General features: G+C 31.8%; 1 protein-coding gene across 1 annotated transcript; it reads left to right on the plus strand.

Annotated features, from left to right (window-relative positions):
- Positions 1-570: 570 nt before the first annotated feature.
- Positions 571-19,247, plus strand: Hus1-like (Hus1-like checkpoint clamp component). The gene is made up of 6 exons (XM_075377548.1): positions 571-947; positions 1,291-1,494; positions 7,030-7,139; positions 10,516-10,623; positions 14,469-14,646; positions 14,730-19,247. The coding sequence occupies exons 1-6, from the start codon at positions 896-898 to the stop codon at positions 14,909-14,911; spliced, it is 834 nt and encodes a 277-aa protein (XP_075233663.1). The 5' UTR covers positions 571-895; the 3' UTR covers positions 14,912-19,247.
- Positions 19,248-19,450: the final 203 nt, after the last annotated feature.

Here is a 19,450-nt window from a genome sequence, read left to right on the forward strand (position 1 = left end):
TCTCTCCACAAACACCTGACGTTCTAATTGAATTATTGTGCAACTGAACATTGCACAATCACCCAATAAATTGAGTGATTTAGAAAATTTTTTGAATTCATTTTTAGATACTATATTGTTAAATCTTGATATCACACACGTATTTTTTGCAATAATATTGTACGTGTAGCAGAGGCTGAACGCATTATAAAAACGTTTTCAAAAATCAACTTAACTCTGATGTGTATTATATATTATCATTCAACATCGGAAGTACATTCAGTTATATTGAAAATTAAAATTGTAGATCATTATTATAAGCTCTAATATTATTGATTAAGAGTTTTTCGTTTTTACAGATTTGAAATTTGACATATTGATTAAAAATAAAAATACTTTCTTAGATAGTTTAAATGTCTTAGAAAAAGTCTCTTTCGCCATTTTATAAAGGGAAATAGTGAAGTAGTTTTGAAAAGTGAAATTTTACGTCCAAACCGATAGCTTCGATTTTAATCGAAATTTTCGACACAAATTCGATAGTGTACTGTTTATAATTTTACTGGATTTTGTTAGGTTTTATTAGTTCCTCATTGAATTCATAATCTACAGGAATTTACGATTTCATCTCAACTTCTGTGTAAAATAATTGTCGTGCGATATGATGTACAGGTTAGTTGAATTGAAGATTCGTTAAAATTTAGTGAATTGTGACAATAGTGAAACAACCGTACTCAGGTTGGCGGCATCTTTGTACTAATGTGATAAAAGCAGATATCGATGTTAACCGGCGGTAAAAAAATTAAGTTTCATGTGGTTTGTAAGTTAGGATGTAAATAAATAACAGTCTATATATTCGATGATATTCGTTGGTTGTTGATAATTTTTTGCATTACGGAGGTAAATTTACTAATTCGACATGAAATTCCGCGGTAAAATGGTAGAAGCCATGTGTATGCGGCAATTCTCCAGTAAGTCATTTAAAAAATTTTTTTTTTGGTTATGTCAATTTGTAATCAAGTTTATTTTTTAGTAAACACATAGTTTTAATTTACAGGAAATGATAATATATTGCCTTATTTGTAAATAAGGCAATAATGTTCAATAAGGTAAATGTTCAGCGAGTGTGGCTTTTATGAAATTGAACACTTGTATAAATAATTTATCATAGTGAGCATGCAAATGTCTAACATCTTATAACGACAGAATGTTTTCCTTGTAAAACTGATTTCATTTAGTTTTATAATTAATTTTTCATATTTCTTTATTTAGTTTTTTAACTTAGGCTTCTCACACATTCCTTACTTTTTTTAGGTATAGTTCTAACGTTATGCAAGTTATCTAAAGAAGGTCTTCTAAGATTAACACCAGAGAAATTATATTTTATAATATTTGAAGAAAGTTCTGTACCTAGACGAATGTTGGCATGGTGTATACTTGAACAAAAACACTTTTTTGAAGAATATGTAATTGATGGCAATACAGATAATAATGAAATTTATTTGGAATTTTCATTAGGTAAGAATTGTAACTTTTTAAGTGGTTGTAGTGGAAAGTTCAAGATAAATTGTACATTGATGTTTTCATCATTGAATGAAAACAAAGCTATCTAAGTTCTTTTGTTGAATCATCACATCAGTTCTGTATGTGGAATACAATTATGGACTTGGCTCTAATACTTTTTCTTGGTAAGGTATGTTAATCAGAGGATTATGGATATGAAATAGATATTAAAGGTTGGAAATATCAACAGTGATTTAACAATTGGCCAGTTTAATAGTTAAGGTTACTTAGGCAAGATCAGTGAGTGTTAGTTTATGTTTCCTGATATCGTATGAAGTTAAGTACAAGGAATCAGTTACAGTGTGTAAATGGTGTTGTGTAGTATTGTTTTTGTGTGTAATGATTGTAAATTAACTTTAAATGAATTTTTAGTAATATCGGAAGTGATTATACTTTAAGAAGTTTTTGTATGACCATATTGTTTTACTGTTCTAAAATATGTTCGGACTGTGGAAGTCAAGTGTTTCTTAATGAATTGGATGATTTTTTCATTGCAGAAAACATATTCCAACTATCAACTGTTGGAATATGTGTCCAAATACTATCAAAATGAAAATAAAAACACTTGATTTGAAAACTGTATTCTAAAAAAACAACAAATTTGCAGGTTTTTAGATTTCAATTAGTCCTCCACAAAACTTTTTTTTTGTAATGAAATAAACATTTCCCCACAAATCTATATATACTACAGCTCTTACTTTTATGATTTGTGCATGGGACAAGTTTCAAAATTGTCGCTATCAGTAAACTTGTAAAATTGAGCCAAAATTGATGAGCTGTGGAAGATTAATTGACAGTAATTAGATCTTTGGTGGCATTGAATAACAACAAAAAGCGTTTTTTTTGTTCCTTTGCCCACTTGAGGTAGTAAAACATTACTGACTGTTATTAAGAAGTACATTTTACTTGGCACAACAATAATTGGTGACTGTCGGAAATCCTACAGTTACTTACAACATTAAGGATAAATTCATTTAACATTTCATGAACTATGTTGACTCTGATACAGGGGCACAAACTCATACCATTGAAAGGGTATGGTAAGAGGTATATGGAACCGTGCTAAGATACAGCAACAGAAAACCACCATTTTAGTGATTATATTGCTGAATTCATCTTTCGCAGAAAACATACAGAATATTAATCATGTAGTAATTCTTTATTAAAGCTATCGGTGAGCTATACAATGGTGGACCAAAATCTCTTGATAGTGACCCTCAACTCCAGGTTAGTGATGCTTCTGAATATAACTTTTGAGGAAAAATTAATGTTTCTTTCATATTTCCAATTGCTAACTAGTCATTTTTTAAAATATAGACACTATTTTTAGTACCATATCTTAAAATGAAAAACATAAGAGCGACGTCCATAATTGTACCGGGTGTCCGAGAATTACCTGAACAACTTTGATGTCTTATTAGAAAAAAGTAAGTTCTATTAATGAATGGTTGAACAGTTTTTTTAACAAGTAATCATAAAGTTTTTCTCAGCAAATACTACATAGCATTGTGATTGCATATATAACTGCATACACAGTTTGTCCAATGGAAAAGGACAAACGCTCAAGTCTTCGTCAACTTGAGCGCCATCTCTAAATGAATATGTTCGTTATATGATGATGTATTTGAGCTTTTTACCACAAAAATATCAAGGTACTAGCATTTTTGTTTAGTTGTAATGGCAACATGTGACATTACTTTTGAGTGTTGGTCAGAAAAACAACAATGGAACAATGGGCTGATATTAGATTTTGCTATAAGTTAGGTAAAAGTGCTACAGAAACTTTTGAAATGATTCAGACTGTTTATGGTAGTCAGTCAATGAGCCATAAGAACATTTTCAAGTGGTTTGCAAGATTTTGTGATGGCAAAAAGATTATTGAAGATGATCCACGGCCAGGTTCGTTAATAACAGTTGAAACTGAAGAAAACATTCCAAAAGTGGCTGAAATTCTTCGAAATGATCGTTGTGTTCACTAGTACTCCGAAATCAATTAACTATCCATCTTATTTTTAAAAAAAATTAGTAAAACGAAAGAACTGTACTCGCTTTGTACCACGCACACTGACTGTCGATCTAAAAGATTACAGAGTTATCTTTGCACTGCAAAGATATGAAAAGAACGGCCAATATGGATCCAGACTTCATATCAAGAATCATAACTGGTGATGAAACATTGTGCTTTCAATATATATATATATATATATATATATATATATATATATATATATATATTGTATGGTTTTACAAGTACACAAAAGTATCCACAACCAGATGGAAATGTCCAAATTTGACAACCAGTCTAGAACACCGGAGTTACTTGATGTAGAGTTCCCAGATCACCATCAAACACTCTTTCAATATGAGCCATTCACAAAACGTCGAGCTTGGAATAGAAGAGTCCAGAAGAACCCAAACTGAAGAAAGTGCAAATACAGAAGAACTGAAGCAAGACTTTGCTCACCATTTTCTTTGATGCCAAAGGAATTATCCATCAAGGATTTATACCAGAAGGTGAAACGGTGAATGACGATTATGACTTTGGCATTATGAATCGTTTGTAGGCCAGGATTTTTCAAGTTCGATTCAAATACCGGGAGCAAGGGACATGGTCTTTCTTACACGACAATGCTTCAATGCACAAGTGCAAGATTGTACAGATTATACACAATTTTTTGGCTAGAAAAAGTTTTTGATGCTTGATTTTCCCTTATATTCACCTGATTTTGCTCCATGCCAAATGGCTGGCTATTCCTGAAACTAAAATTGGTGATAAAAGGAAGCGTTTCGCCACATTTTCAGATATCTAGAAGGCTTCAACCGCGGTTTTAAAGGTGATTCTTACGAATGAGTATTGGACGTGCTTAGAACTACTTTATAATCATTTATAGAATTGTATTGACTCACAAGGAGTCTATTTTGAATAAAAAATAATGAAAATTAAAAATAAATCATGTCTTATATTTTATTTTGCATCAGTCACCTTTTCCATTGGACAGACTGTGTATGTCAGTCGCTATGAATCGACAAATGAAAGCGCAATGCATGGAGTGGTTTCTTGAAATAAAATTAGACACACAAGTTTGATGCAATTCTAGAACTCTGTATAACTTAGAACCACCCTCTAGAATAAGTATTCATTCATGGTATATGATAAATTTAAAGAAACCAGTAATGTTGAACATAAGAAGGGTGCAGGCAGGTCTAGAACATCAGATGAAAAAATTGAGATCATTCGTCAGTCTTTTGTTTGCAGTTTTAATGTTTCTGAAGTCGTACAACCCACTTTTGTATCTTAATAAATAAATAATTTATTCATCAGTTGTTCAGGTAATACTCGAACACCCATATAGTTACTAAATCTATGAGCAGTGATATGATGTGATTGATTCATAACTGAAAATAAAGTTTCTTGGAAATTGTGTTTACTTTAAAAGCTTATTCTATATGTTGCTATCAATTTCATCTTACTTATTTTGAATAATAATTATGTTAATGATTTATTTAATTTTATATATGAATTGTTAGATTATTATATTTTTTATATTGGAGTGTTGTGATGAAGATGTGCAGTGAACTTCCACCCATCTGTGTATCTTTTACTTGTATACTCATGATAATTATTTAATTACATGTTACTAATATTGCTTACTAGTAATTCCTTTGCGTATATTTAGACATTTTTTTATTATAAACAAATTAATTATTTATTCAAATTAACTAACAGCAACCAAATAAAATTGTTTCAAGAGAGTCATGCATGAGTTGCTGACATTTAGTAGCTATAAAAGTGTATATTTAACATAAGAAAATTATGTATTATAATGTAATAACACGTATATGCTTTTTAATCTGAGTTTAAATATTTGTTTGTTCAAGCCATTTTCTGTGTGTATATGTGTTGTATATCGGTTGTATCACGAAGTTCTCTCAGAACTTTTTTTAACCTGCTCTACTCATGAAAATAACAGAAAACGTTCATATAACTTTTTCCATTATTTATGTCATAAATGCTTATGATAAAAGCATTTATGGACATAAACATAGATCCTAAAATGCTTTGTTTTTTTGCGAGGTATGGCTATTGAAAGATTTTGATGTATTTCAACTACCTCGATTAATTGTGGTCATACTATTATTTGAAAAAGTTATTTCAAAGTTAGCAATAAAATAACAACAGCTGATCAAAATGTGCAATATTGTGCTAGTGTATAAATCATTCTGTAAGGTGCAAGTATATAGGTACTGTGAACTGTGCTGTCATTAGCAAATGTTTTCCGTGAATTTTAGTTTAAACATGATGGGTTTACCATTGAAGTAATGCTGTACTTATTTACAACAGAGGAATACACAGATGTAGCATTAAATTTGGGTGTGTGTAATGGTAATGCCACAGTTCCTGCAGTAAAATATGAAATACCGAATTGCAGGATTTCGGATCCAAAACAATATGAGTGACTTTTTGCAATCTTCATGAAACAGGTTCCATTACCTAGTATTCACACCAGCTACGAATGATCTGTCCAACACGTTGCTGTTTATTGATGAAATTATTTTTCGATATAGTACAACACAGTCCAGGCATTAGTACACGACGTCCTACGCAGATCAGAGTTTCGCATTCATTGGTTTGGAGGACATATAAACAAAACAAGTTTATCCTTATCATGAACAGCCAGTTCAACATCTACATCAAGGACATGGCCTGCTTTGCTTGAAGTTCTGGAGCGGGTGAAATACAAATCGACAACTCTATGTATTGTTTACTGAAATGGAAATTTCACTTTTGATGGCGTCAAAAACTTATGCAATGAGCATACATGGGAAAAAGTAAATTCTCATGAAATGGTAGAAGGCAATTTTCAACACTGATTTAGCTCTATGTAGGTGCAGCCTTCTTCACAATTGGCTGTTTGGATCGTTCATTTACTTGGTTGCTTAAATACTGAGGTCTATTTGCACTTTCTTTAAGAAGAATTGCTGCTTTTGCTTGAAGATATTGCTCTAGCTCTAACCAGCATGATGGCACACCTCCCCATCTCTTTTTGTTCCATTTACTTCAATCATCATTTCTCTGAGAAGTGGCTTGGTCGTGGAGGTTCTTGGCCACCAAGATCATCTGATTTAACACCTTTAGGTTTTTGTGTCTGAGGATAGATGAAAAATATTTTATGCAAAACACAGGTACATTCTCATGAGGAAATAATTGTCCACATTATGGATGTCAAAATACTTTTTTTTAGTGTAATTGGATAATTAAACTTCTATGCCTGTTAAACAGCCAGGAAAGAATGGAGCATGTGTATTTGTCAGTTTGTTTTGGATTCATTTATTTACAAAACGTTTAACATTTTGATGGTTTATTATGAGAATATTTAAAAATGCTGACAATTTAGGTTTAAGAATATTAAACTTATGTTAAGGTTTTGTACATGAATGTTCTTTTATTATTGGTTTATTTATGTTTTATTACTCTTTTTTCTTTTATAGAAATGTTGGCTGTATCAGTTAATACATTTAAAAGTGTTGATTCATTAAAAGCTGTTAAAATTAAACTTACTGATAAAATCACACCGTGCCTTACCTTTGAAATAGAATTGGTTTGTATTGTGAATTTTTTCTTTGGTATTTTTAGACTATTTTTAAATTTTGTTAAATTGTTTAAAATTTCTAAATCTTTAATATTTGAAGTTGGGAAATGTTTTATCTTTAATTTTTTATTAATTAATTAAGCTTGACACACACATACATACATACTTGCATACAATTTCTTTTTTTGTGAAGCAATAAATTATCTAATGACATTTTTTGTTCTGGCAGCTCTTTTTATCTTTGTATGTCAATAGAATTTTTTTATTGTGAAATTAAAGTGACCAGCTTGTTTCTAAGAAGAAATTTGTATAGTTTTCTTATTAGATGTGTTATGTTTAGGAATAATTTTTTAACCTATTTTAAGGGATAACGTTTTAGAAGTCTCAAACAATTAAGACTCCAAAATTGAAGGAAGAATATCATCTCTCAGAGGTAGAAATTATGATTTGGTGATTAGTTTTATTTACATTCATTTTGAAGTAATTTCTTGTCCCATTGTAAAACATTGTCTACTCTTTTATTATACATTATTGCTGTGTTAAAGACATTTTTAGTACAGTGATTGATTGATGTTTTCCATAGTACTTAATTTCCTTATTCAGCTTAATCTTTGGGAGTGAAGCTAATAATTTAAACTCTTTAATACCCAAGTGGGGTAAAAGTTGTGTATTTTGAATAATTAAAGGAGTAATCTTTGTTTTATTGATCGTTTGTAGGGAAGTTAAAGTTGTTAAAGTATATGCAAAAAACAAACAGTTCAAATGCAATGGTATGAAAATATAGAAACAACTGAATTTAAGCACTTTTATTTCAAAGTGAAAACAAAAGTTATTTATTTTATACATGAATTTAAGTGTTAATAAAATGCGTAAGTGTTAATCAGGAAGTAAAAATTGTGAGGTTATTGCAAAAAAACTATGCTTTTACAAATTTTTTAAGGTGCAGAGAGAACACAGTGTTAAAGACAGGTTTTCAAATTTCAATTCTCCTTCTTATAGGTGATTTTTGCTATTCTAAGAGTACCTGAATGAATGAAAAAAGTTTGATATATGATATCTAAATGCAGTTAATGAAAAAATTATTTAAATCAAAGAAATATGCATATTTTCTATAGAGAAGATTTAGAATATGAAAGTTGTTTTACCATATTATTCAACTTGCAGTTTCTCATATTATTGACAAAAGTTAATGTTAAAATCAAAGAGAGAGCTGTGCTATAGCAGTTGTTGGAATAACTTTGTTAATATAAAGTGTTCCAAAATCGTTTACAGACATAAATTCCTTAAACTATTAGTATATTTTAACTGTTAAAGTAGTCATTAACAATAGGTTATTAGAAATTAACAAAAAGGAAGGAAATATATTAAATAAAAGAAATATAAAACAAAAATTGGCAAATAAAACAGTAATAAAAAAATTAAAATACTTATATTATTATGGTGATTGCATTCTGGAATATAATGGGGGAAGGAAATTTTGGATACAGTGAGGATGATATGCATGAGTGTAAGTGAAGTGTAGTCTTGTACAGTCTCAGTTCGACCATTCTTGAGATGTGTGGTTAATTGAAACCCAACCACCAAAAAACACCGGTAACCACAATCTAGTATTCAAATCCAAGTAAAAATAACTGACTTTACTAGGACTTCAACGCTGGAACTCTTGACTTTCAAATCAGCTGATTTGGGAAGACGCATTCACCACTAGACCAACCCTGTTTATGCCTGTTATGTCAATGCATCTTAAAACAACTTGTAATAATTGAATCTTTAACAGTGGATAAAGTGAACGGTAGGTAGTCACATTTATCATTGTCTAAAATCTAAGACGATGAAACTGTTGGTTGAAGTACTGTGAGTAGCTAGGCAGGAAAGTTTTGTGGATAAGAAGAAATTGGTGAATTGAATATTGAGGCTTAACTTGCAGTAGACTGGCACTGATGAGAAGCACCAACAGAAGGTGGGAAACACCTCTTACCTATTAATAATTATCATTTTACTTTCCTGTCTTGCACTGTCGCCGAGCTTAGCTTTTGCAAAGAAAGTATTGTAATCCGTCCAATTTGGGCAAATGTGGTTTTCACTAGATCTTGATGTTTGACATCTAAGGAACCCAAAAACTGGATGGAAATTTTCTGGATGTTCATATGCACATGTGTATGTTGGTGTTGCCCTCTAAATCACCTTATATTTCCAGAACTATTTGACCGATTTTGACCAAACTTGGTCAGATTACTTATATATATGGGGCATTGATGGCATTAAATTTTCAACTTAAAAGATAGGGAATGAGGCTGTAAAGCAAGGTCATCCCCAGTATCTTAACATTTCATCTAATTAAGGCCTTATTTTTCTTAGGGATATTTGTTAACAATTAAAAAATAATATTTGCAAAAAAAATTTTTCAAAATCGCACCCCCAAAAAATGCTCTAAATAAACTAGCGGCTAAGTGGGTCAATGGTACCCCCTCTCAACACAAGGAGCACTAGTGTAGCACTGACATCAGCTGTTGTAGTCATCTGCAATGTTGTGACAGCACAGGTGAGCGGTAGAATTAAATAAATTAATAAAGTGTAAAAAAAGTGTAGTCTAAAGTGTAAAAAAGTATTTAAAGTGGCTACTAATATCGCCACAACTCGCGCAAATGAAATACGATATGCGTGCGAACTTTAGAGTCATTGAATTAAGTAAACAAAAAATATTATATTTAAATAAACTGATAAATATTTTTAATTAAGTTGAGTGTGTAAGCTGTGCTTCAGAAAAAAGCTGCCTGACTGGAATGTTCTACAACTATGTTACTATTTTTTTAAATTATGAATAAATTTTAATTGTACCTATGATATTCATATTGATGCTGATTTATATTTATTTTACAAAAACTGTAAAATATATATTTTTAATGTTATGTATTGGTTGTTTATTAATTAATTATTACTCTGAATAATTTGTTGTGTTGGCAATTTGTCTTTTACTTAAGTTTTATGTATACTCTTGGTAATTTCTTGTATTTATGGATGATTTTGTAAAAGTCAAAATGTGCATGTAGTTTAAAATTTTAATTTTTATTAGTTTGTAAGTGATGTTTAGTGTTTTCTATCTTCAAATGTAATTAAACATTAAAAACATTAATTAATGTTTTCATAATTCACATAATAAATAAAAAGCAGGTAGTAAAAACAGGTAATACTTGATTAATGGGAAATTATAATTTAGATATAGAAATCATCTTTAATAAACTCCACCGTAATCACCATTAACCAATTATATTATTGTGATTGATTATTACTTATTTTCTCTCCAGATATTTTGTACTTTACTCATAATCTGTTTTATTTTTTCATTTAATTTATTTTTTTACTTTTTTCTTTTACTTGAAACCAGACAACATCATTAGGTCATAATAGGCTTTGTGTACATGATGTACCAGTTGTAGTAGCTTCATGGAGACATTTTGAAGAATTTAAGGAACCACCAAAACATAATTATGATGTAAGTATCTGATAAAATGTTTATTTTTTTAATAGGGAATTGTTAAAATATCAGTTAAGCTTTTACTACTTTAACTGAATGTAATTTGAAAAAAATTTGCCGTACTGATAATTGAATTTAGTTGTTTGCATTAAAAGTAGTAATTTAATTTTTCAAATACTCCTTTTAGATTACAAAAATCTTTTGAACTTTATATTGAGTTTTATTGTATTAACATTTCCTTATTATAATTTTTTTAAAATTGTTATTAATATGTTTGCTGCTATGTGTTTTCTGTGGATTAGTATATTGACTAACAAGTCTTGTTTTGGCTACCAAGTTTTGAATGCTCTGTTGTGTAATACACCACTCGAATCATTACTGATAAATGAGGGTGGTTCGGAAATTTCACAGCCTAAGAAGGAAAACACAAAATTTCTCACCAGATTTTTTAAAAATCTTTCAACATAGTCACCTTTTAATGTAATACACTTAGTCCATCGTCTTTCCAGTTATTTTTCATAATATTTTTAATATAATTTCTCAAGCTCTGCAAAATAGGCATCTGTCTCAGCCAGCTGTGACTTTGTCATTTGAGGCAAATCTTTGCCCACTAGGTCATTTCTTCTAATTCGGGAACAGGAAATAACTACTCTGTGCTAAATCTGGTGAATATGGTGTATGTGGAAGCAATTTGAAGCGCAGTTCGTGAATTTCAGCAGCCACAACAGAAGATGTGTGCGTGGGTGCATTGTCATGGTGAAAAAACACTTTTTTCTTCCCCAAATGTGGATGTTTGGTCTTAGTGTCCTTATTTTGCCCCAACAATGCTGCGTAATATTTTCCAGTGATTGTTTTTTTTTTCCAGATAGTGTATGAGCATCACACCACAAACGTTCCAGAAAACAGTGACCATGACATTTCCCTGCTGATCAAACACTTTTTGCTTTCTTTGGAGCACTTCCACTGGTTCTAACCCACTGTTTGGACTGTTGCTTCATCTCAGGGCTGTAATAATGAATTCACGTTTTATCACCAAGAACCTATCCATGAGAATTTGTAGAGAAATTTTTTTTACTGTTAGAAACTCCCCCTTGTAGAATTACAACATAGTAGGCATAATAAATTGTTGAAATAAATTTTTCTAAAAGGCATATATTTTCCTCATTCTACCATTAAAATAAGGTATCTTACCTCACAAATATTCTTGGATTTCCTTCAACTATGTTCTAAATGCTTTTAATGTTGTTTGATTGATTGAATAGCCCTGATGTTAATTTAAAAACTTGGTTGAAAGTTACATTGATTTATTATTGTGGTAAAGATAATCTTGTAAAAACAAGTTCACTTGTTTGATGGTATACAATGGTATACCATCACATGAAACTGACCACATATAACTATTTAGATACAGTTTTTCTGTGCATTACTCTTAGAGATGTGAAAAAAATACAATAAGGCCACTTTATAACAACTTAATCATTGAAAATTATGTGTACTTACAGTTAAATCTTGTTATGCACTGTGTTAAACACTTGTTATACGCTGTGAAAAAGTGCAGTAACTAATATGTAGCTGATGTGGGCATTGTTTAAAAAATAAATAATATGAAGAGTAAACCAGATCAGATTCATGCTTGACTCATAATTGCTAGAATAGACTATTGTTACCTTAACAAATAATATGAGAATTAAATAAATAAAAAAAAGTTTTTGGATGCTGTTGGTCATATCACAGATTCATTTTAATTCAGTTTAATAGTTAATTGACAGCGTTTTTCTTCTGTAGTATTTAGTGTGTAGTTTCAAATACTATAGTCAGAGTCCTGTATATTATTATTTTGTTACAATATATGCAACAAAATAAGTCATTTAAAAAAATATATTAAATAAACTGTTCTTACTTTATCTACTACTCTATAGTACACAGTTTAAAGTAATGTATGTATTTGTTTTAAACATATGAAAAACATCATAGCAGTTAATTATTTCACATGATGTGATAGTTGCGACATTTCTGTTTCAAACCTCTCTTAATATAGCAACTTTTTTTAAAATAAAAAATAAAAATTCAGATTAGTTATAGTTAAATTATATAATTACCTTGGATCTCAAGGAAGTGATGATAATTAGATTTTTCACTTGGACCATTTTTTACTTCCTTGTACGAAGTAAAGGAAGTATTGTGATCGCAAAAAAATTTCAGATTTCAACAGAAATATCTACTTCGACCATCCCTGAATCCATTTTGACTAGTTTCGGTGTGACATCTGTACATATATATGAACATATCTCGCATAAGTCAAAAACGATTAGCCGCAGGATGCTGAAATTTTGGATTTAGGACTGTGTAACATCTACTTGTGTACCTTCTCTTTTAATTGCAATTGACTAAACCAAAAGTGTCCAAAAAAGCCCAAAATCCCCAAAGATTTGGATTTTGGGTGTTTTCTTAACTGTAGTAATAAGATGCCGTCGAGAGCTTTTCAACAATATATCATAAGTGTTATTATTTTCATTGCTTCCTGAGTTATAGCCAAATAAAATTTTAATTAATAAAATATTTGGATCTTACAAGGGAAGGCATATCAGTTCAAATCAGACTTCATCTCCTTTTTTTAATTTACAATAACCAATAATTCAATAATAAAAAAAAATTTAAAAAATCAGAAGTTATTAGTAAAATAAAATTTTATGTAGTTTTGTGTATATGTAATTTAATAGGCATTATTACATATGTGTATATGTAAGATTTGGTGAAACAGCTGATTATTTAATATTAATTGAAAATTAGAATTTAGAATCGTATAATTTTTGGATTTTCTAGTTTGATTTTTTGTTAAATTTTATTTAATTATTCTGGAATTTCTGTTTAATTTTATCTACATTAAAGTTAACTACAGAGTGACTGAAAAATAGAGCCTCATATGAACAATAAATACATTGAGCCATACATGCCCAATCTTTGATAAATTGCCAAAAATTCCTATCTTTTATTTCATTACTCCTCTGATATTGTCGGACAATATTCTCCCTGAGTTGGAATTGATCATCATTTTGTTTATTTGTTTTTTTGTTGCCAATCATTTAATCGTTCTTTGGTTTGATATAATTCTTCTGATCTTAATTTGTGTTCACGTTGTCAAGTTTCTGCAGTTGTGTTAACACAACACATGAGTTACACTGATCAGTCATTGTTCACTCATCAGGAGGATTATATCTCATTTTCAAATGAAATAAGTTTGAATGAAGTGCAGAAAAAAATGTATATATGTAAAATATTATGTACTTTTAAATATGTGTTTATGCAATTTAATAGGCATACAAGGAAGTCATGTGGTGTCCACATCAGATTTTTTCAGTCAAGAGTGGTCAGTAAAGTTTATTAATGATGGAAACTATAACAGAAAAAAGTATGCCAGAGTCCTTAGTATTTGAAAATAACTATAAACAAATTGAGTATTGTAGGTCTACGGCCGCATTTATGAAAAATATGATTTAATAGCAACAAAACAGATGGATGATAAGTCCTGACTCTGGAGCTTGAGCCATGAAAGATATAATAGTTAAGCTTTTGAATTGTAATGCCATGTTTAGGAGTGGCTTTATTAGCTTGCTCTAAATAGCCTTGACCTTGTATGTGTACCATAGTATACTTTGAATTGTTTTCCCTTGTGGATTTTCACCTTTCATTTACTAACAAGGAAATTTTTAGAATTATCCTAATAATAGTACTTTACATTGGGTTAGTATTTTATGTAGCAAAGGTAATATTTCCCTAGGATCAAATTTATGTCCACAGTTAGTTTGTTAATATTACATTATAGAAGTATTTATTATAAAATAATTTTTATTTATTTTTTCCAGATAAGTATAGAAATGCCAAATTTGAAAATTTTGCGGAATATAGTAGACAAATTAAAAAAGTTGGATCATTATGTTTTAATAAGTGCCAAAGGAACAGGACATTTAACATTTGAAATATCAACACATAGAGCGACTGTTGCTACTCATTTTAAAGATCTCACTGTTGAGAAATGTCCGGGTGAGTGAAAAATATTTATTTAAAATATTTTATTCTTAAAAAATATTCTGTAAAGTTATTTTATTTTATTGTGTTTTTTTTAGATGACAGAGAAGATATTTCAAGTGTTCGGGTTGATTTACGTAAATTTTCACAGTTTCTTGTATGTGAACAGATACATCCTGATACTGTAGTTTGTAATATTTTACACGGACATTTACTTCACTTAGATTTAAAACATGAGGATGTTGTCGTGAATTATTTCCTTATGGCCATTGATGAATAAGGATTATATTTGACTGTGTTTAACTTAATTTACTTTAAAGTGACTAATTTAACATTGAATTTTCCCCACAATTGACATCACTGTGATAATAAACATTAAATTTTTAATCCTTTTATTGGATTTATGGAATAAGCTGTCAACTGAACGCAAATGTTTTCTTTTTAAGTGTTGTACATTATTATATATTTTGTTAAATGTTAAAGAATTATTGCAACCCAAAAATTGGTCAGCTTAAAAAAAAAAGTAATTTATATTGATGAATGTTTCTTGAACTCTTTGTGGAGAATCCAAGTAGGGGAGACTGGAGCTAGTTGGCACACTTTTTGATAGATATTTTTTCTTGATTACCTGAATGTTTTATCATGTGCTTTACCTAGTCTTGTTATACAGTAGATGTGTAGTATTACCAAAATTTTTTTTAATAAACGTTATGTGAACTATAACAGCAGTTATGAGCAATTTTTAGAAGTATTGCTGCTGCGCCAAATTACCCCATGTACAGGGTTAGTTAGTGCTCTGCGTGGGGTAAGTTGGCACATTGTTCTTAATAGCAAAATTAATTTTAACTCGAATAAATATACATTCACTAAGTATAATAAATATTTATAGAATTGTCAAATCGTTTAGAATAAATCAACATAATCATAGAATTTTTAATAAAATATTTTTACTTAATTTTTTTTTATATCAATGAAATGAAAATAATACAAGGAAAAATGCACAAAAATTAAATCAAAAGTTATGAAGCCATTCAATTTTAAATATAAAAATTCTAAAAGATAGAATTATGATCTATCTCATTTGTCATCAAGAGAATCACAATTCTGGCAACAAAAAAGTATGTCTGGGCCACCTGCATATTTTTTGTGTGCCTATATCTGGCAGTCGGTGCACTGAATCCATGACTTCCCAGGTTTGCTTGATGAAAAGGGTGACATGCAGTAGAGACAGTAGTTTCTTCATCTTCTGACTCGATTTTGTCTCCAGAATCAATTTTGTTTTGTTTTTTCTGTAGACCATTGGGTTTTTGTTTTTTTGAGTTACCTACCACTCTTGCCTTTCATCCTCTTTGAAGGTGGAATATTTTTTTTAAAGCTCATATTTTCACAGCATTTTGTTCAGCTTTAAGAGCATATTTCAGTGGAATGTCCATTAAAACGACAAAACTTGATTCTATTGTCTTTATAGAAATCCAAACCTTCTACTGACAAATAGGAATCATTGTTATTGAAGTAAAATTACTGGATGCTCTTTGAAACATCATTGTTATTTAGCAAAATACTTTAAATAATTATTAAATATTTTGACTGTCATTGAGCCCGATGGAGTAGCACCTCCTGAACTTCCAAGTGGACTGGTTGAGACAAATTGATTCTTAAAGTGAACCCGAAGGAAAATAAAAAATGGTAGAACAGTGTTTCCAGTAGCTAAAATCACTACTGTCAAGGTTAATTACTGTCCTCTCTCCTGGGAAGTCAATTTTCTTTGTATGGCAACAATTCTATCAGGCTTGTTTGTCGTTTATATGTCTGTGTAATCTACATATCTTCAGGTCCAGGTTTCAACCTTTCGTATACCATTCTAAGATTATCAAAAAAAGAGCTCACATTAATTTTATTAAAAGAAGACGTTCCAGCCAGACTAGTAGAATGTGGCATCCTGATTGATAATCTAGAATGCCTTTTCATAAAATACGTAACAATCAGCACTAGCAATTTGTTTTCCATCAATGATTGTGTTGACCATTTATAGTAGGGTTTTTTAGGCGTGTGGACCAACATGCCATGCCCTTCTTTTTGTTTAAGAGGTGGGGAATCCCATTTACGGATGCTTAAGCAGTGTCGGGCTCGCTAACAGGTGCCGCACGATGTTATTAATATGTGTATGTAAACCTGCCCACTACCGACTAAACCGCCACCCCTGACTACCACCCTTCCTGGAACCGCTAACGAAGCATTCCTTCTGGAAGGGCGTTACACGCCCACTCACACATTCATACATCATAGTGCAATATCAACAGAAGCACATCAGTTACAGCAAAACAACAGCAAACAAGAAACATCACCATACATCAAGTAACTATGTAACTACATACTACACACAAAGAAGACAGTCACACAATATCTGTGGATGCCAACAGATACGGGAGCGGAGTGTCCGTGGCCTCTTCACATCAAGGCAACCCTCACATGTACGAGGGATCCCCTAGTCGCTCACTCACGAACCTGTCCGCCCCCGCACTCTCCGACGCCGCCCATTGTTTCGTGACTCCTCCCATGCTTGGAGGTCCCTCGTCATGATTTTCACATACGTAGAGATCGCCTTCCAGTTTTCTTTCTTTTCTATCATTATGTCCATCAGCTTCTCAGGCTGGAACATCACTTCCCTACCTAGTATGTCAAGTAGCTCTGTCCTAGGTCCTTCGTATCTCGGACAGTGGAAGAACACTTGGTATGGCGTTTCCGCCTCCTCTCGCATACCGGGCAGTTCTGTTCATCGTCGAGGCCATACTTATGAAGGTATGCTCTGTATCCCCCATGGCCTGCCATAAACTGGGTAAGGCTGTAGTCCAGCAAGCCATGAGCTCTCTCTCGCCAGCACCTTACATCTCTCACCAGGCGGTGTGTCTATCTGCCATTTTATCTTCTATCGCATCTTTCGACACGGTCCTGTATGCTGCGGTGATTCTTAGGCAGCACCTCCTGTGTAAGGACTCCATCATGCCTTTGTACTTTTGGTACTTCATTACTCTCCCCCATACCTCAGCGTTGAATAGACTACGCTTACAAGTAGTTTCCTCCTTTGTTGCTTCGGGCCATGGCAGTTTGGGAGAAGGGCAGCAACTAACTTCCATGTTCTTTCAGCTTTTTCACATGCCTCCTTTACATGTGTGCCGAAACGAAGCCGGGCGTCTATCCAGACGCCTAGGTACTTAACCGCCGGTCGTGACACTATTGTTTGTTCTTCTAGTGGTATCACTATGGTGGGTCTTCGTTTGGCCTTTGTGATCACAACAGCTTCTGTCTTTTCGGGCACCATTTGCAGCCCAACTTCGTTCATCCATCTGCTTATTGTGTTGTAAGCATTGATTATCTTCTCGACTGCCTCTCTCCTGTTCTTGGCTTCAGCCACGAGGGCCAGATCGTCAGCATAGCCCAGTAAGGAAACTTTTGGGGGGAGCGGGAGCCGGAATACCCCGTCATATGCAATATTCCATAAAGTCGGTCCAAGTACCGACCCCTGCGGAACTCCCCTTTTGATGATTCGCTCCACTATCCCATTCTCCGCTTCACAGCGCAATTTACGCCCGGTCAGATACGACATTATAATTTTTGTTATATATGGTGGAACTCTATGGTGTTATCAAGGCCCTGCCTATTGCAGCGTGTGAGACACTGTTGAACGCGTTTGTCACATCAAGAGTCACCAACACGCATAGACTGCCTTTGACCCAGTTTTCTTCTCCCGTGATGATCCCTTCAGCTATTCGATGGACAGCAGCCACTGCATCAAGGGCTGATCTACCCCTCCGAAAGCCATATTGATTCTCGGAGAGGCCACCCTTTTCTTCAATCGCAAACATGCCATGCCCTGTACGGAGTTCACCAACTAGTCCATGAGCTGTTCAGCTCATGTTGACTATGCACAAATATTGTCAGTACTACACCTTTTTTAAGCTTTAATATAGGACAGTTGAACAGTCCATTAACAAATATATTAATATTTCACTTATAATTACAAAGAAATTGTAAATGGAAAAACAAAAAAATTGACTTATCTTTGTAAAAATTCAATAAACTGTTCTAAAAAGCAAACTATGCAAAGAAGACTGCTACAGTCACAATACAACAGAAACTACTTATAACTGGACAAGAGTTGCCTACATCAGCATTGCCATCCGCCTGAAACAAAAGTTATTACACATTTGCCAACTTACCCCTGCGCTTATTATCTCCGTTCTAACCTATGAATCCACTCGTGTACCAGTTCTTTTCAACAATATTGATAATCTTTTCTAATGGATTGTTGCAATCCATTATAACACTTTTGTTACTTTACTTATGAATGAGCTAGGTATCTATCTCCCTTCTTTTGATCATGAAGGAAAAGTAATTTATGAATGTTTTTATTGTTCAAATATAGTGATCAGAAAGGTCTACTTTTTATTATTATGCCAGTGCAATTTGATTTTTACGTATTATTTTTTTAGTTTTTGTTAGAGAAGAAATTTGGTATTTCATGATCAGATAAGTGTTTTTCTTTATTATTTAAAAAACTATTTAACAGTAATTTTTCTTTAACTTTATTTGTGTATTTATTCATGTATTAGATGAGTATTGCTCCATTTTCTTACATTGTTAAAATTTTGTAATAATGAAATGGATATAGTATCAACTGAAACATTACAACTTTTATTTCCAGTTACCAATTATTATTATTACTATTACTACTGTTATATGTTTGTCAACTTTATGTTTACTTTTAAGTAGTTCTTAAGTGAGTAAAGATTAGGGTTCATTGTTAGAAGTTTTTACCAGT

Source organism: Lycorma delicatula, chromosome 10 (assembly GCF_047948215.1).
Source record: "Lycorma delicatula isolate Av1 chromosome 10, ASM4794821v1, whole genome shotgun sequence".
Taxonomy (NCBI): Eukaryota; Metazoa; Arthropoda; class Insecta; order Hemiptera; family Fulgoridae; genus Lycorma; species Lycorma delicatula.